The sequence below is a fragment of the Eumetopias jubatus genome, unplaced genomic scaffold (assembly GCF_037043125.1).
Source record: "Eumetopias jubatus isolate StellerSeaLion01/CBP00866 unplaced genomic scaffold, mEumJub1_p1.0 scaffold_1, whole genome shotgun sequence".
NCBI lineage: Eukaryota > Metazoa > Chordata > Mammalia > Carnivora > Otariidae > Eumetopias > Eumetopias jubatus.
Genome location: NW_028274807.1, coordinates 142,287,773 through 142,314,248, shown reverse-complemented (window position 1 = coordinate 142,314,248; position 26,476 = coordinate 142,287,773). Strand labels below are relative to the sequence as shown.

The following is a 26,476-nucleotide window of genomic DNA, read 5'->3' as shown; positions in this document are numbered from 1 at the left end:
GAGCATGGAGTATGGCCAGAGACTGGGGACACGGCAGTGACTAACTGCTTTTCTCTGGGGGCTCACTGAGGAGCGGTGCCCCGAGTTCTCGGCTCCTCCGGGGCAGAGATTTGGGGGGTCGCCATCTTCACTCTCGTCCTCCAAAGCTGTACGGAAAGCTTGCAGGGAACAAAAGCTCCCGAGAGCAAACCCGAGCAGATTACATAGCCCAGACCGGCAAGGGCGGGGCAAATCCGCCTCCCGCAAAGACACTTGGGAACCATGGCAACAGGCCCCTCCCCCAGAAGATCAGCAAGAACAGCCAGCCAAGACCAAGTTTACCGATCAATGAGAACAGGAGAACTCCAGCACTAGAGGAATACTGCACATAGAATTCGTGGCTTTTTTCCCATGATTCTTTAGTCTTTCAAAGTTAATTTTTAAATTTTTTTTTTACTTTATCCCTTTTTCAACCAACATCTTATCAATCCCTTTTTAAAAAATCTTTTTTATTTTTCATTTTTAGAGTCATATTCTATCCCTTCCTAGTAGTAAACCTTATTTTTGGTATGTATATATTTAAGTTGTTCTCTCTTTAAAATTTGGGGATACAGTTTCTTTTAACAGACCAAAATATACCCTAAATCTCTAGTGTATGGCTTTGTTCTAGTCTGCCTGATCACATTCTCTCCTTTTTTTTTTCATTCCTCTTCTTTCTTTTTTCAACCAACTTCTTATCTTATCAATTCCTTTTATAAAATCTTTTATAATTTTCATCTTTATACTCATATTCCATCCCTTCATTATATTTACCCTTATTTTTGTACATATATAAGTTTTGATTTCTTTAAAATTTTGGGAGGCACTTTCTTCTGGCAGACCAAAATATGCCCAAAATCTAGTGTGTGGCACTGATCTATGCACCAGCCTGATCATATTCTTTTTTTTTTAATCTTTTTTATAGATCTTTAAGAAGATATAGAAAATATCTTTTTCTTTCTTTCCCTTTCCCCCACCCCCCTGGTTTCAGGGCTCTTCAAATTTGTTTAGTGTATATTTTTCTGGGGTCGTTTTTACCCTGTTAGCATTTTGTTCTCTTATTCATCTATTGTCCTCTGGACAAAATGACAGGACGGAAAAAAATCACCTCAAAAAAAAAGAACAAGGAGCAGTACCGACCGCCAGGGATGTCGGAATTAGAGTTCAGAATGACGATTTCAAAGGTAGTAGCTGGGCTTGAAAAAAGGATGGAACATATTAGAGAAACCCTCTCTGGAGAAATAAAAGAATTAAAATCTAACCAAGTGAAAATCAAAAAGGGTATTAATGAGGTGCAATAAAAAATGGAGGCTCTAACTACTATGATAAATGAGGCAGAGGAGAGAATTAGTGATATAGAAGACCAAATGATGGAAAATAAAGAAGCTGAGAAAAAGAGAGAAACAACTACTGGATCATGAGGGCAGAATTCGAGAAATAAGCGATACCATAAACGAAACAACATTAGAATAATTGGGATCCCAGAAGAAGTAAGAGAGAGAGGGGCAGAAGGTATATTGGAGCAAATTATAACAGAGAACTTCCCTAATGTGGGGAAGGAAACAGGCATCAAAATCCAGGAGGCACAGAGAACCCCTCTCAAAATCAATAAAAATAGGTCAACACCCCGACATCTAATAGTAAAATTTACGAATCTCAGAGACAAAAAGAAGATCCTGAAAGCAGCTTGGGAGAAGAGATCTGTAACGAACAACGGTAGAAATATTAGATTGGCAACAGACCTATCCACAGAGACCTGGCAGGCCAGAAAGGACTGGCATGATATATTCAGGGCACTAAATGAGAAAAATATGCAGCCAAGAATACTATATCCAGCTAGGCTGTCATTGAAAATAGAAGGAGAGATAAAAAGCATCCAAGACAAACAAAAACTAAAGGAATTTGCAAACACAAAACCAGCCCTCCAAGAAATTGAAAGGGGTCCTCTAAGCAAACAGAGAGCCTAAAAGCAGCATAGATCAGAAAGGAACACAGACAATATACAGTAATAGTCACCTTACAAGCAAAACAATGGCACTAAATTCATATCTTTCAGTAGTTACTCTGAATGTAAATGGGCTAAATGCCCCAATCAAAAGACACAGGCTATCAGATTGGATTAAAAAACAAGACCCAAGGATATGCTATCTGCCAGAGATTCATTTTAGACCCAAAGACACCCCCAGATTGAAAGTGAGGGGGTGGAAAATATTTTACCATGCTAATGGACACCAAAAGAAAGCTGGGGTGGCAATCCTTATATCAGACAAATTAGATTTTAAAACAAAGACTGTAATAAGAGATGAGGAAGGACACTATATCCTACTTAAAGGGTCTATCCAACAAGAAGATCTAACAATTGTAAATATCTATGCCCCTAACATGGGAGCTGCCAATTAATAACAAAAGCAAAGAAACACATCGACAACGATATAATAATAGTGGGGGACTTTAACACCCCCCTGACTGAAATGGACAGATCATCTAAGCAAAAGATCAACAAGGAAATAAAGACTTTAAATGACACACTGGACCAGATGGACTTCACAGATATATTCAGAACATTCCATCCCAAAGCAAGAAAACACATTCTTCTCTAGTGCCCATGAAACATTCTCCAGAAGAGATCGCATCCTAGGTCACAAATCAGGTCTCAACTGGTACCAAAAGATTGGGATCATTCCCTGCATATTTTCAGACCACAGTGCTTTGAAACTAGAACTCAATCACAAGAGGAAAGTCAGAAAGAACTCAAATACATGGAGGCTAAAGAGCATTCTACTAATGAATGAATGGGTCAATCAGGAAATTAAAGAAGAATTTTAAAAAATTCATGGAAACTAATGAAAATGAAAACACAACTGTTCAAAATCTTTGAGATACAGCAAAGGCAGTCCTAAGAGGAAAGTATATAGCAATAGAAGCCTTTCTCAAGAAACAAGAAAGGACTCAAATACACAACCTCACCCTACACTTGAAGGAGCTGGAGAAAGAACAGCAAATAAAGCCTAAACCTAGCAGGAGAAGAGAAATAATAAAGATCAGAGCAGAAATCAATGAACTAGAAACCAAAAGAACAGTAGAACAGATCAACGAAACTAGGAGCTGGTTCTTTGAAAGAATTAACAAGATTGATAAACCCCTGGCCAGACTTATCAAAAAGAAAAGAGAAAGGACCCAAATCAACAAAATCATGAATGAAAGAGGAGAGATCACAACCAACACCAAAGAAATACAAACAATTCTAAGAACATATTATGAGCAACTCTATGCCAGCAAATTAGATAACCTGGAAGAAATGGATGCATTCCTAGAGATGTATCAACTACCAAAACTGAACCAGGAAGAAATAGAAAACCTGAACAGACCTATAACCACTAAGGAAATTGAAGCAGTCATCAAAAATCTCCCAACAAAAAAGAGCCCAGGGCCAGACGGCTTCTTCTACCAAACATTTAAAGAAGAATTAATACCTGTTCTTCTGAAACTGTTCCAAAAAATAGAAATGGGAGGAAAACTTCCAAACTCGTTTTATGAGGGCACCATTACCTTGTTCCCAAAACCAGACAAAGACCCCAACAAAAAGGAGAATTACAGACCAATATCCTTGATGAAATTCTCACCAAAATACTAGCCAACAGGATCCAACAGTACATTAAAAGGATTATTCACCATGACCAAGTGGGATTTATCCTTGGGCTGCAAGGCTGGTTCAACATCTGCAAATCAATCAACGTGATACAATACATTAATAAAAGAAAGAACAAGAATCATATGATCCTCTCAATCGATGCAGAAAAAGCATTTGACAAACTACAGCATCCTTTCTTGATCAAAACTCTTCAGAGTATACGGATAGAGGGTACATACCTCAATATCATAAAAGCCATCTATGAAAACCCCACAGTCTATATCATTCTCAATGGGGAAAAGCTGAGAGCTTTCCCCCTAAGGTCAGGAACGCGGCAGGGATGTCCACTATCACCACTGCTATTCAACATAGTATTAGAAGTCCTAGCCACAGCAGTCAGACAACAGAAAGAAATAAAAGGCATCTGAATTGGCAAAGAAGAAATCAAACTCTCACTCTTTTAGATGATATGATACTTTATGTGGAAAACCAGAAAGACTCCACCCCAAAACTGCTAGAACTCATACAGGAATTCAGTAAAGTGGCAGGATATAAAATCAATGCACAGAAATCAGTCACATTCCTATAGGCCAACAACAAGACAGAAGAAAGAGAAATTAAGGAGTCGATCCCATTTACAATGGCACCCAAAACCATAAGGTACCTAGGAATAAATCTAACCAAAGAGGCAAAGAATCTGTACTCAGAAAACTATAGAATACTCATGAAAGAAATTGAGGAAGACACAAAGAAATGGAAAAACGTTCCATGCTCATGGATTGGAAGAAGAAATACTGTGAAGATGTCAATGCTACCTAGAGCAATCTACACATTCAATGCAATCCCAATCAAAATACCAACCACTTTTTTCAAAGAAATGGAACAAATAATCCTAAAATTTGTATGGAACCAGAAAAGACCCCAAATAGCCAGAGGAATGTTGATAAAAGCAAAGCTGGTGGCATCACAATTCCGGACTTCAAGCTCTATTACAAAGCTGTAATCCTAAGATAAAATTTAAAATGCCCTTACTTCTAGAGCTTGCTGGGTCCTGTAATGGAAATACTCCCACCATGGCTGATTTCAAGCCACTGAGTCTAGAACACACCACAGATGGAATTCTTGAATATTTAACAGTTGATCCTAATACACCAGTCAGAGGCAGCTCTCACACCACTGGTAGTACAGGGACACCTAGAAATGATCAAAGTCAACTCACTCTTTTAGAAGAGGAAACTGAGGCTCAAAGAGAGTAAATTATTTGCCTCAAAATCACACACAGTGGCTGAGTGGGTTTTAATGCACAAGATTCTACCTCAACTACCTTTATAAACTATCTTCATAAATTTTATGAAGTAAAATTCACAAACTTTAGAAATAGTCAGTGGTTTCCGTATTATTGAAGAGAGAAGTGCTCCTTCTCCACAACCAGCAGCAACTATACCAGAGAACCTGTTAGAAATGAATATTCATGGTCTCCACCCCAGGCCTGGTGAATCATTATCTCTTGGGCCCAGAAATCTGTGCTTCAACAAGTTCTCTGAGTGTTATAGAGCAAAGAGAAAATATCTTCCTTAAGACAATCAATATTTTTTATAAGTGAGATTCTAATATGAGTCAGAGACAATAGCTACCCTTTTTCCTATCAGCATCCATTAAGAGATACTTCTCCTGAAGCTTTTAACATAAAGTCCACAATCTTTCACATTTTTAAAAGTCCTTACTTTTCAAAACAGTTTAGGTTTTTCTAACAACAACAGGAAAAAGTTGAGTTATTTACTTTCCAAGTCCAACCCCAACCTTTCCCAACCAAAACCTAACATATTTATATGTCTTAGCCCTGGCACATTCCTTTTGTTTAAATAACTGCTTTTAAGTAAATATTTATTTTTCCAAGTCTTGCCCTAACTCCTTCACAAATCAAGTAGTCAATGGCAACAGCCCCCCTCCCCAACCACTGTAATCCACATATAATCACATATATTGCTTTGTCAATTGATTATAGAGTTATGCATTTGGGTTTTGGTTTATCAGTCACTTCCTGGTGTTTTGATATTTGTTCCCAATCTTAAAATCCAGAACAAAGACAAATAAATACTCTTCACTTTGTTTTCCTCTTTCAATATTTTAGAGGTTGGAAAATTTACAAAATAAATATCCTTTCAACCTTCTTGTGAAAGCATTGCAAAAGAGAAGAAGAAAAATTGAGTAATTGTTTCCCCAAATTTAAAAATACTCAGCTAAGGCATATTCAAATGACAAATAGCTGTACTGATATTACTTTAAAAATAATCAGACAGCAATCTAAGAATACAGGTCCATGGGTCTTAATTCATTATCCATTATTAATTTCATTTGGAGGGCAAAGCTAAATATGTTTATTCTATTTGCACAGAAATAAGAGAGTCAATAACCTAAGTGTTGGTAGATAAGAGATTAACAAAAACATTTCCGAAGGGTGTTTCATCACTACCACATTTCCTCACAAATCCAAAATACTTGCTGAGTATGGTTCTTGGCCTTGGTGGGAAATAGCTTCACTGGAGGTGGAAGGAGATGTTTTCAAGGAAAGCAGATTATTAGTTTTATAATTCCCCAATTACCTGGTCCTGGATGAACTTCTATTTACCAAGAACTGGCCAGAAAAACTTGGCAACACGGGAGGTCACCATCCTGAAACCTACCACTTCGAAGTTTTTGAGATTCCCTTCGCTAACACTTCTCCAAAAAAAGCAGCTATCTTTATGAGATTCATCACTGATTCTGCCAGCCACATTGGGTTCGAAGACCCAACTAATGTTTGCTCATCGTCCTTCTGGTCAATACCTGCATATCTGCCCGTAGTCCCAGGTAGGCCCCCCAAACAAAAAGTCCACAAACCCCATTCGCTAACTTAAGCTGGACTTAGATCTCAAACTTGAGTCCCATTTAGCAGAGTTTTTCTCACAAGGCACCAATAAAGGGGTATACCGAGGGCAAACCCAAGTCCTGTGTGGCTGGAGTGCACAGAGGGCAACGTGGGGGTGAGGAACGGGGGAGCAGAGGGGCACTTACGGTTGGCACAGCTTGATTAGGTCCTGGTCAGTGGTGCCTGGTGGAAGGCCTCGGATGTACAGGTTGGTTTTACTCAACTGTTCCCCGCTGCTGTTGCTGGTGCTGTTTGTGCTGGGGCTGGGAGGAGCCATGGGGTGGGGAGCTGGTGCATAGGACTGCTGGAAACAGAAAAGGCTGTTACTGCAAAAACAAAGCCAGCACGCATTCACAGGCCAGCAGCGCAACGCACCTTGAAAGCAAGGCAAGCTTCCCGGCCTCTCTGAACCACACATGCACACACATCTTTATATCCCCACCCTGCGTACTTCTGAGAACATCACTTGCTCCCCCTACCCCGGACCTGCATTTGGATTGGTGTACACTGGCCGTAAGTGGGACAAAAAGAAGTTTGCAGGTGCTCCCAACAGTGGTGTATGGCTTCTGAGCTAGTCCGCTGGGATTTTCCATAGGCCTGTAAAGTAGCACGGTACCTCCCTCCCTGTTAGAACCATAGTTCATTCACTCTTAGCACCAAAGCCCTGCTCCTAGTTCGCTTCAGCAGCCACACATCTTTGCCTTTGTCTCTACTCCTTGTTCCCTCGTTCTCTCCAGCAAAACAAAACACGGAATGACACACTTCCTCCTATTATTGTCTTCACCATCACTCTCCAACATAATTCCTGATGCACAGAAATCACTGTATAAATAGTGAACCTATGAATGATTGACTGGATGGATGAATCTATCTTACCTCTTTCTCCCACTCCCAAATCTGCTTCTTCATGGTGAATGCCCTTTGTTTGTAATACAGAGCCACAAATCTCTCACTACAGTCAAGATTCCCTTTCAATTATTCTAGGGTCTCCATCTAGGTAGCACTCCAACTTGGAGGGGATAATTCTTTGTTGTGGGGCCCTTCATGATCATTCCATTGTACATCCTCCATTGTTCATTGCAGGATGGTAACGGCATTCTTGTCCTTTACCCATCAGATTCTAGTAGCACCCATCGTCCAGCTGTGACAACCAAAAATGTCTCTGCACACTGTCAAGTGTCCCCTGAAGGGGGAGTGGGGATCTCCCCCAGTAGAGAACTACTGCTCTAACCTGTCAAACTATTTTATAAGAAAATAAAAAGATAGAATGACCCCCAGCAACTTGAGGGTCTTTATAACTATATATGCCAGAATTAGTAGATATATTACTCATTATACATTATTTCTTTGTCCCATAGGCAAATCTTCAGAAGTTCTAAAATTACACTGACTATCTGGGTTTGCGTCCTGCTGTGCTCTTACCGGCTGTGTGACCTTTGGATGGTGTCTTAACCTCTCGGAGACTCAACATTCTCATTAATATGAGGAGGATAAAAATAGTACTCTCAATAGTATGTCACAGGGTGTCTATGAAAACTCAATGAGCTAATGTAAACAAAATGATTCCTGGAAATTAGTAAGTTAATAAATGTTAGCAATAACAAAAATGTAAGAATAATATCAATATTAAATGTAATGATGATAATATTTGTAGTTCTTACTTGTCTTGCCAGTGATATTAGTCTATATAACTATCCCAGATATACTCAATCATAACCTACAATGTTACCTAAAGGCACAATGAACACATTTTATCAAAATTCCAGTGGGGAAAGTTTTAGCCATGTTTTAACCTGAAGACACGTTAGCTGTTTTATCAGGAGTGGGAGATATGAACTCACCAAACAGCAAGTAGGTGCTTAATAAATACTTAGGCTATACTGTGTACAATAAATAACTGAATGAATGCAACACTTAGCCCACAGCAAGAAGAGGCCAAGTTTTAGCAGTATCCAGCCTTGTTTCTTGTTATAATAGTCTGTTTTATACCTTCCAGAATTATCAGATTTGCCCCAGTCAATATTTCCAAACGGCTATAGGACAATGCCTCTTAGACACAGTATGCCAAATGAAACTCATAATCTCTGCTTTCTCATCTCCCAATTCTCCACCCCAGCCACCCAGCACAACGACCCCATTTCTTTTCGTGTTGCTGACATTCATCAACCCCTGTGCTAGAAGCCTCGGTATTAGCTTCATCTCTTCCTTAATTCTAAATCTCAAAATAAAGTCAGCTACTAAAATCTCTGAGGGGTTGATAGAAGCTTCCATGTCTCTGAATTCCCACTGCTTCCAAGGTCAGGGTCTGGTCCACCTTGCAGATGCACCAGATCTACCATCTGAAACCTTTTTCCTCTTGCTCTCCTCTTAGGGAGGAAAGTGAGGGAGAGCATAAGACAGAGTGACCACATGCAAACACAAACTAGTCAAGACTGTCCTGGGCAGTTTCTTTAAGGAATGGGGAGGGGGAGGACAACAGACATGACAGGAGCAAAACCCAGAGCCTCCTCCTTTGAAATAAACATTTCCTCAACCATTTCTTAGGTATTACCTCATTTGTTACCAACATTTATAATGTGGAATTTTACGACAAATTACACAGGAGAATACTTTCTGTCCCCAATGTTTGAACAAAATGAAATACATCCATTGCCTTTTGGAATTTAGTATCTGCATAAAGCAGCATGAAGTTCTTGGGCTTGCATGAAAAACTATTCCTCCTTGATCTACGAATTCTGTTTCAGGGCGCCTGAGTGGCTCAGTCAGTTAAGCATCCGACTCTTGATTTCTGCTCAGGTCATGATCTCAGGGTTGTGAGATTGAGCCCCAGGTAGTACTCCATGCTTAGCCCAGAGTCTGCTTGTCCTTCCCCTCTGCTTCATCCCCCTCCCCTGCCCCACGTGTGCATGCTCTCTCTCTCTCAAATAAATAAAATCTTAAAAAAAGAAAAAATTCTGTTTTGCTCCTTGCACGCCCCATGACACTTAAGCTCTATCTCTTTACAAGTCCTGAACTTAGTAGGTGTTCAACACATCCTTGCTAAAGTAGCATCCTGGTCTCTGTATCTCCCAATGGGACAGATTATTTCTTTTATTTCCATTATGTACTTTATTTTTTTTAAATTTCCCAGGGCTTTGTAAAAGCTGTTTGTTACTACTTTCACCTCCCCTCTCTCCAAATTCTTTGAATTCCATTCTGTACTCAGGCTTCTTTGAAAATGAGGCTTTGTTTAAAACAGTTTTTCCTACTGCATAACTTTTAAAACTACCAGGAAGCCAAAAAAAAAAAAAAAGTCTTCAGCTTTATGTATCATAGATCTGATGGACCAGCACAGACTGAGTCCTTGATTGATCAAATAAGAAAGCATCCTCTACAGGATGTTCAATGTGTGTTTACTTACTTCTCCCCCACCACCCTCCAAGGGTCTTTGCAAGCATTTCCACAGCCAGAATACCATTTAGTAAATTGCATGGTGCCTAAATATGCCCTCCAAAGTGCCCGATGTATTCACTAGGATAAAATAAATAAATAAACAAAACAGTCAAAAGCACGTCGAAGTTGTGAGAACCATAGGGAAATTGTATGCATGGAAATGCAGTATGTAATTTATAAATAGAGATAATAGCACCAGGCTGTTGTGGAGAAATGATGTATTTCAAAAGCCGGTTGAAAAAAAATACACAGTCAAAAGTGGTTTTCCATATCATATTCTTGTTTGTGAGTTCTAGAAGTTCTGCGGAAAGAGGTAGACTTTTCCAGTGTTACTAAGCCAAATCAACACACAGATTTTAAGACCCAGTGCCCATCTCTCCCTAAATTTCATTTATCCTTTGATGATATACTGAATGATTCGGGTAGCGGTCTGCATTGTAAATCATTCTTTGGTGTTAAGAATTATAAATCCCCCCCCCAACTTTCCAAACATATATCCTTTCATCAACAAAACATTGGCAGAAGGTTCCCGGAATGTCTGACAAATGCAAAGGCCTAAATGAATTAATTGGTGAAAAGCAAAAAGCAATGTTGTATGCCCTGGTGCCAAAGACAAATGACCAAACTACAGCATCTCAAAAAAAAAAAAAAAAAAAAAAAAAAAGGAGCAATCATCTTTAGAGGTTAATGGGTCACAGCAACCACTTTCCTAATTAAAAGTGGCTCTGATTCCTTTCTCAATTCTTTTGTCTTTAGATGGAGTTGGGATTTTATCATCGATTAGCTTTTAAAGCATTTTGAGGCACTAAGGAAGACATTTTAAAATGTTAGTAAAAAAAAGAATTTATTTTCCCTCAGATAAAACTGACTTTGCTATATTGCTCAAAGTCACATTTTATAAATCGTATTTAGGAGCAGTGACTTACAGAGGGGGTGACTGAGCATTGTAATGCTGCACTATGGCAGGGCAGGGAGTTGCTATGAATTTGCAGTGTCAGCTTGGCTAAAACCAGTCAAAAGGGCACATTTTCAGAAGAGGGTCTTCAGATCGCACTCAACTGAAGGAGCGAGATCGCATTTCTCCTGAACCTGCACATGCTTGGCAAGTACGCAGATTTCCCTCAAATGTTTATTCAGAGTGGCGTGGCTGGGAGGGTCTGTTAGGTGTCACAGGATGGGGGTGAAAGCCCTCCGAACCACATGTTGGGGCTGCCCCATTAGTGGATCAGTACCAGTGTCCTCTTTGGGAAATTAAATAAAATGTCTTGACATGCATTTTGGAAGATAATGATTCTAATAATCACAGGTAGCATTGGTGGTGTGCTTCCTAAGCATTTTATGTAACAGCCCAATGAGGCAAATAATACTCTTCTCATTCACAAATGGGAAAACGGAAGGGCAAAACGGGCAGATGACCTTCTGAAGGTCACGCAGCCGGAGCCCCAACTTGTACCTAGGAAGGTGGACTCCAGAAGACACGCAGTCCCCCCTCCACACTCTAGAACGTCATGTACTAATGACATGGGCACCAAAAACATAAACGGCTTTCCGACCGTGAACTCTGGAGGATGACACTGAGGCTCTGGTGCATCCAAGTACAAGGAGGAGACAAAGTAGGGTGAGGATAAACAGCAGACAGCCAAAATGGGGGTTAATAATAAGCCTTTTCCTCTATCAGAATTTAAATGAAGTCCATTTTAAAACTTAATTTCAAAGGGCAAGTGACCATCAGAAGCAAACTTGTTATGAGCTTTTCCAAATAATGTCAAACAAGTGGGTTCATTTGTCAAGATTCATGGTGTGTTATTTGATAACAGGAAAATGAACTGGCTTGTAGATCATCCTAAACAGCTGATTCATTTAGTGTGCTTTGTTAATATGCCTCATTTTTCAAGTTTGAAAAGTGAATCACCTGGGTCCTCCTACATTCTTATAAAATGTTTGATTTGTGTGTGTAGGTCTGGAGGGAGGTTCACTGTGTTTTTAACCCCTAAGTATTTTGGAGGATTTACCAATTTATAGATATGAAAGATATGACTTATAGTTTTGTTTGTTTTTCCTCTTTTTGCGTTTTAGCAGAAAGCAGTTGATATATCCAATAAGTGCTGCTCACATATCAATAGGGTAGAGCAAATCATTAAAAACCATCTTTCGTACAGTATCAAACCTATTAGATGAAAAAAAAAGCAGGGCTGTAATACACACCTACTAGCTAGCTCCTGTTAAACCGGAGTTCTCAAACTTGTCACTATTGATATTTTGGACAAGATAATCCTTTGTTGTGGGCGGCTGCCCTGTGCACTGAAGGACAGCACCCCTGTCCTTTACTACTAGATGACAGGTGCACTACCCTCCCCCCAAGTTGTGGTCAGCAAAAATATTTCCAGATATTTTCAAATGCTCCTACTTGATAATCACTGCCTTTAACAGATCCAACCCCTCTCCTTGAAGAACTAATACCAATACAGTACCCCTCATGGAATAATAATAGTAACTCAATGGCCAAAAACCCACTTCATTGAAAAACCCCCCCACCCACCAAAGTTCAACTTCTTACCCCCAAGTAGATATGGTATTCACCTCCCTGTGCCTCTACACTCCGTAACTAAGACGTTGGTATGCCAAATATCATCTGCAGCAGACTAGGTTTGAAACATACTTCTTCCTCTTATTGAAAACATAACTCTTTTACAAAGAGAATTTTAAATATTTTTTGCATGCAATTCCCCTTGGCTGGGAATCACACGGCTTCGATGCCAAAGTGCAGTCAATTCTATTCCCGGCATCTGGTTGCTGGCAGGATCCTGAAGCAGTTGGTCTGGTGGTTTTTTGGAGTAGCCTTGGACTCCATCACACAGCAGTCTGTTCTGCTGATGGTCTCCCCAATTTGTTTTTATTCATCTCCAGTGCAATAGAATTTGTACTCTTTTATCCACTCAAGGGTAAAGCCCTGGATAAAGTCTCCCATGGGACTGACATGCCAAGTCTTTTACTATCCAAAAATGAATACAAATCACATTCCTGTCTTAAATCATACATTATTTAGCCTGCACGTACACATGCAATCCATTGCTCGGTGGATAACACTGCTGCAAGCTATTGAATTCCTTTCCCAGACAGTATAATTTCCACATAACCTTGCTTCTGCAGACCACTCCTCTAGTGTGAACACAACATGAACAAGTAGACATGGCAAGAACTGTAGCAGTCACTGGAGTGCCTATAATAGCTTCGAATGAGGGTGTGTACAAATATTGTCCATGCGAGCAAGAATAAATGCAGCTAAATGAATGTCTAAGGCAAGATGTGCGATTTTAGCCATGGTTGCATGAACCACATATATGCTAGCTTTGCAATTTTATGCTAGGCAATTGTCTCTCCATTATCTAGAATACGACTGTAGAAAACAATTGTTTCAATTACACCTTTTATAATAGAGTTTGGTGAAAACCTGCACCACTTCTCTTTTCCTACCCACAGATCAGATACGGAAATGAGCAATAAAGGATAAGACTCCTCACAAAAGGCAATCACTTGCACATTCTCTGTCAATGGTCTTGGTAACAGCCACTGTCAACAGTGGTAACCTGGTGTTTAAGAGCTCCACATTGCCCTCTGGGAATCCTGCTCGACCACTAACTAGGCACTTAAACCTCTAGTCACGAGTAAAATAGGAATTGCGATGATCTCACCTCATAAGACTGCTGTGAGGCTTTAGTATAAAAATTACATATAAAGTATTTAGCACAGTTCCTGGCAGAGTCAATACTCAATAAATACTTGTTGATCTTATTATTTTCGTCAGCATCATCGTGATGCAGATCCTTAAAAGAAACACTACTCTCTCAATCCCAGTTGGAGTATGTACCTTTAAAGGGGAGCCACAAGAGTCAATTGTTTATTTTTTTAAGCATGGGAGCCACTATTCTTGGGATGAAACTCTGTCACTAGAACTGTGGTTTGTCATTTTCATCAAGAATCAAAAAGTAATAACTGAGCACTGATGAAACAATCATTGTGGATTGAATGACTAATTAGTTTCAAGGTACTTACAAATCACTAGTGAGGTTTTATTAAAATTCTGTTAGGATGAGATTCACTTTTTCAGTAAATATTAGTTTTTAAAAACCTCAGCAGATTGCATAATCACACATTGCTCTGTGCTATTTACAAATAGGATTAATCTAAAGTCATTGAATTCCATTCAGAGGTTTGGATATTAAATGACATTTTAAAATTCATGGTACTTGGAAACACAAATAAACTAGTTATTGTTCCTTTCAAGGACCTATAATAAACTATTTCCTTTAACAAATTTACAAGCTAGAGAAGAGCGTCTGCTATAAGTGATGGCAATGGCCTTTTATAAAGATTGCTCAGTTCTCCAAATGCCGATGACATCTGGCCTTTGCTCCCATCCATCTTTCAATTTGGCCAACTCTTGATCTCTTTAAGGAAAAATAAGCAAAATTAAAATACATTTCAAAATTTGAGGAACTTAGGGCTTTCATTTAAAGTTCAAGTCTACACTTACAAAATAACCCCAACAGCTCATGATTCCAATATTAATAAGGATTGAGTCCTCATGCAAAGAAAAAAAAAAAGAGCCATGATTGGTACCCAAGGTAGAGATTACAATGTCATCTATGCTACAAACAGTAATTGTTAGAATTCCCCAGAAATATCAAAAGTGACTATAATCCCAGGATGGGACCTCTGTTCTATTTGTCCCGGGTATATCTCAGAGATCAACTCAAATACTTGCTTTTGAAGTGGGCTAGAATCTCTGGGAAAGACTGAAAACCCAGAACAGGTCATCATAACTGCTCTGGGAGAGCCAACGGTCAGCATCTCAATTCCAAATGCAATCAGAGATAAAGATGAGCTCTTACAAAGAGTCAAACAATTACACTTGAGTCACATTCTTATACCTTATAAGATATGTTTATTTTATTATTTTTAGTTTTTTCCCCATAATCTCTATTTTGACTCTTTTCCTATTTTTTTAATATTCTATGTTTCCTAATCCAATAATCTGTTTCCCTAAAACTACAATCAGTAATATTATTAACAATTAGTTACCCTAGCTTTATTATGTATGCCATCCTAAATAGAATGAAGACCAGTAGATGCAGCTTACAGGGTACCACTATAAGATATGTTGCCCTAGTACCCTATTGCAACTAAATGAACACTTTCAAAGTTTTCTTCTTTAGCCATGAAAACAAATTTAATGAGCCATTTCCACTGCACTGACTAATTTCCACATTAACCAATCATATTCCTGACTTGGTTACTAGTAGCTAACGGGTGATAGAAATGAAGCATTTTGGGGGCACCTGGGTGGCTCAGATGGTTAAGCATCTGCCTTCGGCTCGGGTCATGATCCCAGGGTTCTGGGATCGAGTCCCGCATCGGGCTCCCTGCTAGGTGGGGGGCCTGCTTCTCCCTCTGCCTCTGCCTCTCTCTCTCTCTCTGACTCTCATGAATAAATAAATAAAAACATTAAAAAAAAAACTTTAAAAAAAAAGAAATGAAGCATTTTGTTTCAAGTCGTGTATAACAAAAATTACTACCAATAATAGAAGGCAAATCAGAACACCAAATGGTTTTAAGACTTTTTTGATACACTAAATGATTCAGTCCAATTAGATAAGAATTTACTTTTTCTGAAAGTAAATCTATGTTGACTTAGGAGCAATGCAATAATAATAATAGCATGAAGAACAAGTGCAGTAAAATGTGATTTTTTTTATCGAGGCTTTCATTCCACATCCATAATGTCTCTCCAGCCCCTATCTAACCCTGACTTGCTCTATTTCCCAGTGCTTGTCCACCTCTCTTGCCACACCACGGTGACATCTGAATTTATACCTTATTTTGTCTTCCTTCCTTTACTTAGAATGTCTGTGCTGCATTCTTATGCCTTTTTCTAGGGTGACTCTAAAGTGTATCTTACAAACTGGGGTACTTTTAAGAGCAAAAGAGGGAGTCATTGATAATTATATCGGGACACAAGGTATAAATGGAGACTGTCCAAAGAAACTTGGAACATATGGCATCCTATGATTATTTTCTATTTGTCTAAATCTCGCGCATTCCTCTAGAGTCACCTAAAGTTTCACCCCATATCATAGCATTATCCTTTTATTACTTTAGACCTATTTCATTTATCCCTCTTTTTTGGTTTCTAGTAATTAAATATTCACAAAAGGTTATAAAATAATTAATAAGAGTAGCAATGATTAATATTCATTGAACATACACTATATGCCAGGCATTGTTCTAAGAATTTTATATTGATTTATTTAGATGATCTCAGGACTTTGGGAGGTAGCTATTATTACTACCCCCATAACGAAGATGAGAATACAGAGATTTGAAGAGTTTAAATGACTCTTTGAGGCTGTTCAGTTACTCTGTGACAAATTCAGAACCTGAAGTGAGGTAGTTTTCACTCCAGTTAATTCCAGATTTAATTCTAAATATGTGCAGTCCAAGATGGTAGCCACTAGTTATATGTAGCTATTTAAATTTAAATATAATTGATGTAAATAATTAATTAAAATTAAAAAGTTCAGTTCCTCAGTCACACTAGCCCTGTTTCAAATGTTCAAAACCACATGCCTACTAACTGCTACATTGGACGGGAAGACATAGAACATTTGCACCATCACATAAAGTTCTACTGAACAGAACTGATGTAGACCATTCTTACAGATACAAGGTATCATCTCTCCAGATTATACTACACAACTGCAGTACCTAATGTGCTGAGCAAAATAATGGTCACAATCTCTATGCTGTTACCCATAGGGTTTTTTTAAGTGCAATTAATCTCCTTTCAGTAGAGACCATATTTAAGTTTTTTTCTCCTTCAGGAGTGGGTCTAGATTTTGGCATATAAAATCTCTCTTCCAACTGATACCTCCCTTAGCCAAAAGTGGAAATTATTAAAAGCTATATCCAGAGAGTAAAATATAATCTGTAAGAAACACAAGATGTATTTTATTTGTTTTTAACCAAAACCAAAGTTTCATCTGTATTTTAAAAGTTCTTAATACCAAGAAAAAAGAGCAACAGAGATAAACTGCTGGTACAGAATAAATGTCTCTGTCTTCGGCAGGCAAGCTTCTGGCCCAAGGAAGCTCTGCATTTTCAGTACATCATCTACTTTACCTGCATATCCCAAAAGAAGGGCACCCTTACTCCCCACCTATTATATGCTATTCTACCAATCTTACTTCCCTCTAAACTGAACCAAGGAAAGAAAGGAGAATGCTTTCTTACAGTGAACTACAGAGGCAAGTCAGCAAATTCATAATAACCTATATTCCATGACATAAAATAGTTATGTTGTTTTATTAGCCAATTCATTCATATTTTATTGATGTAGCAAAATTAAATGCAAACAGAACCTACGCTTCAAAAGTGCTAAATCTAAGAAATTTGGACTATAAAACACAATAATTTCCTCAAGAAGACAATGTTGGAACACAGATCAAAAATGCAACAGCAATTAATACATGCAAAATAATTGCTTCATTATAAAAACTGGAAGGAGCACTTGCGCAGATAATTTTCTATGAATGTATTTTCAACATTTATTGTGTTTTGGGCCATGAGATGATAACTATGAGAATAAATTAATGCTCAAGTTCAACAAAAAGTGATCTGATAATAAAATGAATATTAGGCATTTTGTATTATTAACATCTTTATTAAAATTTTTAAATCAGAAACTTATATTTTACCTTGAAACTTTTATTTCTCATATTTGTAAACCTGTATGAAGTCTCCTATTTTCAGTATACTTTAAGTCAATCTGCCTTGTAACTTAAAGAATATTCAAAATAGTATAGACACATCTAATTTGTTCTAAGATTACTGGATATACTTTTTGCCCAGTGATATTCTCCATAATCAAGGCAACAAACTATCTCTAATATGACAGTACTGCTTTTCCTTTTCCAAATTATTCCTGTTCTTTTTAAACAAGAGACTGACACTTCAGAGACTGGCAAATAAAGGGCATTTGCTTCTGATTGGTAGACTCTCCAAAGGCTCAAGAAGAAGGATATATTATTATTATCATTGTTATTATTATTGCATAGTACTAAGAGCATAAATGCTGAAGCCACACCACCCAAGTTCAAATTCTGCTTTACCACTTATTGTCTGTATGGCCTTGGGCAAATTACCTAAATTCTTCTGCCTCAGTCTCCTCATCTGTGAAACTGGGGATAATAACTACCTTCAAAGATTGTTAGACATTTCAAATGAATGATTATGTATAAAGCAATGAGAATAAAGCCAGGAACACAATAAACCCTCTATGGGTGCTTGCTATTATTATTACATAAATCCTAAAGCATTTTACAATACCCATTGTTATCATGAGCAATAATGTTCCTTTGAGTAAGAGGAATATTGGTTGGTCTATTGAATGATCTAACAAACTCTGGTTTGCCTAGTGTAAAATCTTACAATCCAAAGTCCACTGATGCTTATTCAACTGAAATTCTCTAGATTAGAAATCAAGATATGTCATTCTTCAATAGACTTTAGGCTCAGTTAGTGCTATTTTAGCTACTAATACTGATTGCCTTCAGATAAACTGATGAGAAGACTGTTAGAAGAATTTTTTAAGATAAATATAAACTTTCACAAGGGAAGTCATTCTTAGAATACATAAATTCTAGGAAAATATCTACAAATTGTGGAAGTACTCATTAAAATAAGATATATCTTATTGCCAGTGGAAAAAGCTTAGATCAGTTAAATAACACACTAACTACCAAATGTCCATGCACTTAACTGAAAGGACTTTTATATGCAGAAAATACGCTGTATTAATTCCATAGCTTCTAACTCTAAAAATAATTAGGTTTTTAAAAATTGTTGCCCTGCAAGGATATTTTGTAGGTAAACAATTACTTAAACTATTTATTTCAGTTTAATTATCTCCCTAATTTCTAGTAAGTTGTAGGATATGTGCCCTAGGGTAACTGTAACAGTCTATAGTATAAAAATTGAATAGTCATACATTTATACATTTCAAAGTGCTTATGACACATCTCCAATATTCCAGAAAATTATTTTATTTCACTTTTTTTCAGTTTGGAGAAGTCTATGTCTACTTCAGCAAACAGAGATAAAAGCTTTTTCAAAGGTATAATTACTAAAAGAGTTTTCCAAGAGTGACCATTCCCTTGCCTCCTCAAGAGAAGCCTCAGAGTTTGCTCTATTCAGTAGAAAGCATATTGGTTGGAGAGAGGGATCAAAACAGAAAACTAACTGAGAATTACTGCTACTATTCCAGTTCTGTGAGGAAACCACAAAAACAAAAGTTCCGATATGTAACTTTGCTGATTTCTGAAATGTAAATACTCCTACAGGGTGGGTTTTAACCTACTAAGAGTCAAACAACTAGCTCACAAAATTTCTGAGAATTTAGTAACCAGCTCTCACATGCAGTACCAGCCACTTCTGGCACCCCATTATATCGGAAAATGGAAGTGACCATAGTTGAAATGCTATTTAATGGCCCAATATCCTAGAAGACATAAACAAAGGAAAGAGTTTATATGCCTGAGTAGGAAGGAACCTAGGAATGAAAACTGAATATGAATTTCTTGGTATCTCTGTCTCAGCTGCTAGGCCCAGAGGACACCATGAGAGAGTACGTGGGTGGAATGTGCAAACCGATTTAGGAAATCTCCATGATCTAGTGGAGGAACGGTACAGGAAACAGAAGAACTTCCTGAAGAAAGATGGGACTCAAAGAGAACCTTTGTGTCCATTAGCCAACAGAAAAAGAAAAGTCACCCAAAAGAAAGTAACTCTATGTTGTCATTCCTTGAGGACAAACACTTAGGGTCTACTTTAAACTCTTTGAGGGCAGAACATTAACACCATGGATTTGATCACATCTTAAGTAGAATCAAAACAGAGGCAACCAAACATAAAAAACTAAACTATGACAGCATCCATCATTAAAGCAAAAAGTATAGCATGAACTACTAGAGTGATAAGAAAAGCTGCCTCCTTGAAATCATAGTATCAATAGTTTTATAAGCATTGTTTAATTTAGGAAATGGGTTAATTAACCGCTTGAGGAGTTAAATATTTTACCAAGCTAACTTTACATATTAAATTTTACATATATCTGTGACAAAACACATATGTATCCCATCACCCTTTCTACTTATAGCCAATATCATACAGAACCCCAAATTTTGGCTGATAATGGGTAAACAACTTGTTCAAGTTTACAAAATCTGTACAGTGTAGCAAAGGCTAGACTTATAGCTCCTTATCGATTTGCAAATGGAGCAAATGTTTTTGTTTGTTTGTTTGTTTCTATACATAGACTTCCTAAACCTGCTGGCTTTAAGAATTTCCATCCAGAATTTTGACTTGAAGGAGGGATCTAATTAAAGGAGAGCTATATTATACCAAAGAAAGATGAAAACCTTCTAATTTTCAGATAACCAATACAAATTTAATCCATACTACAACATGTGTAAAACAGAACTTAGAATTCATCATGTAAATTCGACAGTAACATAAAACTAAATATCATTATGAGAAAATATTTTAAAAGATAAAATATCCAGTGACAATTACTCCTTAAAGTCCTAAAGAAACAAAATTAGAGAAACAGCGGAGGCAGTTGACAGTAGCAGAGAGTTCTCAGTACATAAAACTGCAGGATAGGAAACAAAGGAAAGAGAAATAGAGAAATTTGATATGCACCAAAATGTGGTCTATATTTACATCTATTAAAGTATAAGAGAACAGGGGTGCCTGGGTGGCTCAGTCAGTTAAGCATGTGACTCTCGACTTCGGCTCAGGTCATGATTTCAGGGCCGTGAGACCAAGCCCCACGTCAGACTCTTCACCCAGTGGAGATTCTCTCTCACTTCTCCTCTACCCCTCCCCACTGCTCTCTTTTTCTCTCTCAAACAAACAAACAAACAATAAAGTACAAGAGAACACAATGCCTCTGTTCAATGCTAATTCTTAAGAGATGTCTGTCTCTTTTATTGTAACCTATGCTCTTCATAATAAGTAAAGAACAACATAGTTTACTACTCAGAGTGATTATTTTAAGTATAGGAATAGAGAGAGTTGCAAAATGGTCAGATTTTATAATCAGTGTTCTCAGAGGTAATAAATGAAATTAATTTGCTTTCTTTTTCTTGTGGTTTCCAGAAATCAGTAATACTAGAGATAAAAACAAAATGAGAAAAGAGACTAATAACATAGAACTTTCTTTACCAGAGTGGTGACTTTTACTCAAATGAATTATGGTCTATCAGTAAACTCATATTTAAGACATTGTTTTTGGCATGGGGATATTATTTATCCAGTGAAAACAGGCATCTGCTGGTGTTATGCTCTGATTGCAACCGAGGAAGGTAAAGATTCCCAAGACATAGACTATATCACAGTGGCAGAACTCCTTCTTAATAGCCAATATTCCAATGTAGGCACAAAGAAGCATGAGATTCTAGCACAGCTACTTCTGCACGAAGCACTGTTTGGAGGATTATAATATTCTAAAACGTTGACTGTCCACACACTCTGAGGTTGGCTAAGCTATGTGCAAAGGCACATTTCCTTTTATTTATTGGATTCCACTAGCCATTAATTTCAATCAGCACCAAGTCTTCTGGCAAAGCCAGTTAACGTCATATATTAGCAATTTGAGACAGACAAACATACATCTTTAATCTCGGTCACTGTTTCTATTGTGGACACAACTTTCAATCCTATGTGAAGACAAAGATAATGACCCCCTCCCCCCCAAAATAACACATGTTTTGCACTTGCTTTCTCTTGATTAGAAGGATGAAAATGGCACAAGTCAATGCGTTCCATTTACTTTGAGCTACTTACCTCACCCTGGCAGGTCATATAAAGACATCACTTGTTTATGAACTGAATGAAAATAAAGATTATGTTTGTAGCTGATATGTCAAATTCTTGTGACCAATCAATATCCCTATATCTTATCCCTACCTGATCTTACAGATTATTTGTTATTGAAGACACAGAGAAATTGGGAAAATTAAAAATTAGCCCTGACCTTCCAAGTTTATTCATGATACACACTTAAATTTCGGTGGTTGGTCTTCCTGTGAACTAGAACACATCTTATTATATATTCTCTTATAAAACTGAAAAAAATATTTAGCATTTGTTTTGCTGGCAATGGAGTATTGATAGCTGACAGTCAATTCCTCTCCATTGGCAGTAATTCAAGATCCTTTGTGTACTTCTGAAAATAGCTTTCTGAATGAAACTAGTTATAATTCCTGAAACTCTCCAAATAAAACAATGTTACATATCTACATTTTCCTGACTTTGGTATATAGTCTACTGTGATTTGGATTTGAACCATACATCTCTGACTTAAACCAGTTTCCAAGTTCTACTTGTATTTCTCAAATTTGATGCTATGCAGAAAATGTAACATTTTTATTTTTAATCAATTAATTAACTAACTAATTAGTTAATTTTTAGAGTGGGGAGGGGCAGAGGGAGAGAGAGAATCTTAAGCAGGCTCCATGCCCAGCGCAGAGCCTGACTTGGAGCTCAGTCTCACGACCTTGAGATCATGACCTGAGCTGAAATTAAGAGTCGGACGCTTAACCGACTGAGCCATCTAGGCGTCCCATATTTTTCAACTGAAGTATAATTGATACCATGTTACATTAGTTTTTGGGTATAAGAATCATTCTTTTTGGCTGGAATTTGTGTGTAGGATATTAGGGAATACGGATGTATTCCACTAATATATAAGCCACTAATATACATTCCTTCATTATAATACTTAGAGAATTAGAATATTATAAAGTAGAGCCAAATGATTGAAGATAAAAAGTCTGAACACCATGAAAGTTGAAAGCAACCAGATGCTTTCTTAGTCTGTTGGGGCTGCAGTAACAAAGTATACCACAGACTGGGTGGCTTATAAACAACAGATCTTTATTTAGCACAGTTTTGAAGGCTGGAAGTCTGAGACTAGGGGGCCAGCATGGTCAGGTAAGGGTATTCTCTTCCAGCTCCCAGATTTCTCATTGTATCTTCACATGATGGAAGGGACAAGGGAACCCTGTGGGGTCTCTTTTATAACAACACTGATCTTCTTCATAAGGGCTCCACTCTTATGATCTGAGCATCTCCCAAAGCACCCCCTCCCAATACTATCACGTTGGGCATTAGGATTTCAACACACGCTCAGGGAACACAAACATTCAGACTGCATCAGATGCCGAAGTCCAAAATGATTAGCATGGGGCCATACATGGCTGAAGGTTAAGATTATGTACTTTGTGAAAATTAACATCTGCCCCCCCCAACATAGGGACAGATCCAGGTTTTGCAGTGCCTAAAACTTATACAGTTTGAGAGACTCATTAAAAAAAAGAATAAAATTTATAAATATAAAATTAGTTACAAAAGCGAATATTTACTTAGAATGAAAAAAGAAGTTGCGAGAAGTCACCAATTTTAAAAGCTGATAACAGAAACATCAAAAAATGCTAGAAATAACAATATTAACTCCCTGACACACTTCAAAATAATTTTCCCTCTTTTTTTTTGTCTGCATACTCTCTGATTGTCTCATCATATGGCAGTAGTTTCATAATATTTTCTATAAAGAGAATAAAAAGATAATTCTGTGGTCCTCTAACGCTTGATAGAAATGCATTTTTTTTTATTGATAGCTTAGAACAGTTTTCTTTTCAGCTTTACAGCTCATTAATGGTAATGGTTTCCAAATTGTTAGAATGGTAAATTTGGGGACTAAATATTGGGAAGAATTTTGCTTAGACCTGTCCTTTGGCTTCAGATCTTACAAATTTTTTTCCGTTCTACTTCCCATATACTTCCAGTGTTGGGCACCAGAGGCCACACACCTATCACAATAGGACCTAGTGGCAGCATGTCCCTGCCACAATGCCCAGGACATCAGTAGTGTGGGCAGTCTAGAAACCATTCTTATCACAGAACAGCTAGTGATGACCAAATGCGTATCTCGTCAAATCCAGGCTAAATGCCTCTCCCATTCACCACCTGACAAAGGGGAAAGTGCAATGGGGAAGCTGGAGTGGAGAAAGACGAGGGTCTTAAAATATCTTTCTTTTGCAAAATTTCCAAACCCATATCACCATGTGAACACATTGCTAGGCAATGGAGGAATGTGGTTTTGGTCGGGGGTAAAGTTATACCACTTGGATGATGCATCATTGGCCGTTTTTAAGGAGAAGGATACAAAATTAAGACACAAGATTAGATAGAGAGTCACTGAAAAGCTGGGGAAATGGTGGGGTCTTAAAGCTTAAATTTCATCAGCTTCTAGACAACCCTGTGGCCACTGACTCCTCAGCCAATCTTTCCAGCCACCCGTCCGTCTCTGCCAATAGGTGATCTCCCATATTCACAGGTAAGTACCTTGTGTGATCATTTGCACCTATGCCTTCCCACTTGCTCTTCTTTCTGCCTCCTTTTAGCCCATGTCCTCTGATGTCTTTTTCTGGGCACTTTTCCTGATGGCTCACTGTGCTGAAGAGCACCATCAAGTGTTGCCCCAGGTCATGGCATGAACATGTCACAGTACATTATGCCTTGAATGTTCAACTTGAATTTAGCAGTCATTATTCACAGATCAACTGTGTATTGGTGACTTAACATCTGGATACATCTGTTTTTTATTTTCATGGCTCTGTCTCATTCAGGCACCAAGTTCTGCTTATGCTTCCTTCTCAGTGTCTCACACATCTGTGTTTTCCATTCATTTCGCTGTTACTATTCTTGTCTGGGAGCACTTCACTTCACATATGGATTAATGTAACCGTCTCCAAATTGTGTTTCCTGTTCCCAAGCTCCAAATACTCTAATCTATCCTGCATGCAGCCTTAGATTTATCTTCCTAAAACAAAAATTAATTTTCACACTTCATCCCCATTAAAAAAAAAAAAAAAGGAAAATCTTGAAATGCTCTTCATAGTCTAAAGATCACCTTCCTTAGACTGACACTCAAGGGCTCTGGAGCATTTTCACAAAATCTCCTTGAACATTAGCACACAAAAATATAAATTCTTATCTCCAAATGTTCATAACTTTTACTGTTTTATGTTTGCAAACTATTCAAATTTATTTCTGCAAATTTAAAATAATGTGATGCTTTTTGCTGAAAAGGAAAATTATTGTTCTGTGCACATGTGAGTACCTATTAAATATCATTTCCAAATTGCCAGTTTCTACAGTTTGCTTGCTTTTCACCAAAAATTCCAGCACAACTGGGCACTTATGAGGGCCCTGTTGAGTAATACCATCTCAAAGGGCAGAAATATATTTGCATAATTTACATTTACAAAAGATGAGAGTTATGCACATCTTCATTAAGCAGGAGAATGCTCCGGTGTGACGCTTACATCTAAATGGCCTGGGGATTGTTCTTCTCAGCATTCATCAGCCATCCCCTCATTTTATTCTATTAGGAGGGAAGGAAGAACAATGCAGACTGATCAATGTGCCAGTGAGTTTTATGGCTGTATTTTAGAATGACCTATATTAAAGGAGTTAGGCAAACGTAAGAGAAATTTACTACTCACAGGATAATGGCTCTCTGCAGCGGAAGGGTGTACCAAACATGGCATATTCTTGCTTTATTTACACCCCAATGCTTGACTGATCATCTTTCTCATATTTTGCTTTACTTTTGAAAGCACGGATTCTCTTGCCTTATTGATCTCTTTATACCCTTATCATTTTTCCCCTGAGTTATTTGGCATGATGACATGGTGCGTCGCCAAGGCTGATTTAACATCATCTCCCAAGTATGCAGCACTGAACTCAGAGTCGAATATTTTAAAGCTGAAACATGTAACACATCTGTCAGGCAATGGTACAGATACAGTCACTTGTCAGAACTAATGAATGAGGTAATCCAGAGTACGGATAAATAGCAGGAAGATGGAAGATGCTAGAAACGATGTTTCGCCAAAAAAGCATTTCTGAGTAATTAAATTATCTGAGGAAGAATGAGGTTTCTTTGTTTTTAGTTCTAACTCGTTTTTTTCTCCCACAAAAAGACCTTGGTGGTAATACCTAGAGAATAAAAAGTGCAGTGAGAAGCAGATTCAGCTACTCACACGTCAGTGGAAAGAGTGGGTGGTCCTTCGACTGTGGTCTTCTCTCATGGGAAGGATATATTTTTCTCTAATATTTTGTAAGACTTGCTTAACCAGGTAGTTCCTCTTTACTTGATTACAGTCCAATCTTTGTTTATTTTTGCAAAAACCTCATTATCGGATATGACCAGTCACAGGATAAATCCAGAAAGCGCAGAGATGGTTCAATGATTAGGAATGGACACAGGTTGCCAGTCAAAAGTACCTCATCTTAAAATTTTAAAAGAATTCTCTACAAAGAGAAAAGAATATCCCAAAATTGGTTCTTTATACAGGGTG

At 37.8% G+C, this 26,476-nt stretch overlaps 1 protein-coding gene across 1 annotated transcript in view; it reads right to left on the bottom strand.

Annotated features, from left to right (window-relative positions):
- RBMS3 (RNA binding motif single stranded interacting protein 3) overlaps positions 1-26,476 on the bottom strand; it is a 1,335,892-nt gene that overhangs the window by 569,258 nt on the left and 740,158 nt on the right. Inside the window, exon 5 of the mRNA XM_088026449.1 lies at positions 6,704-6,861. Within this exon, the coding sequence (XP_087882575.1) occupies positions 6,704-6,861 (158 nt within the window). The remainder of the gene's footprint in view (positions 1-6,703; positions 6,862-26,476) is intronic.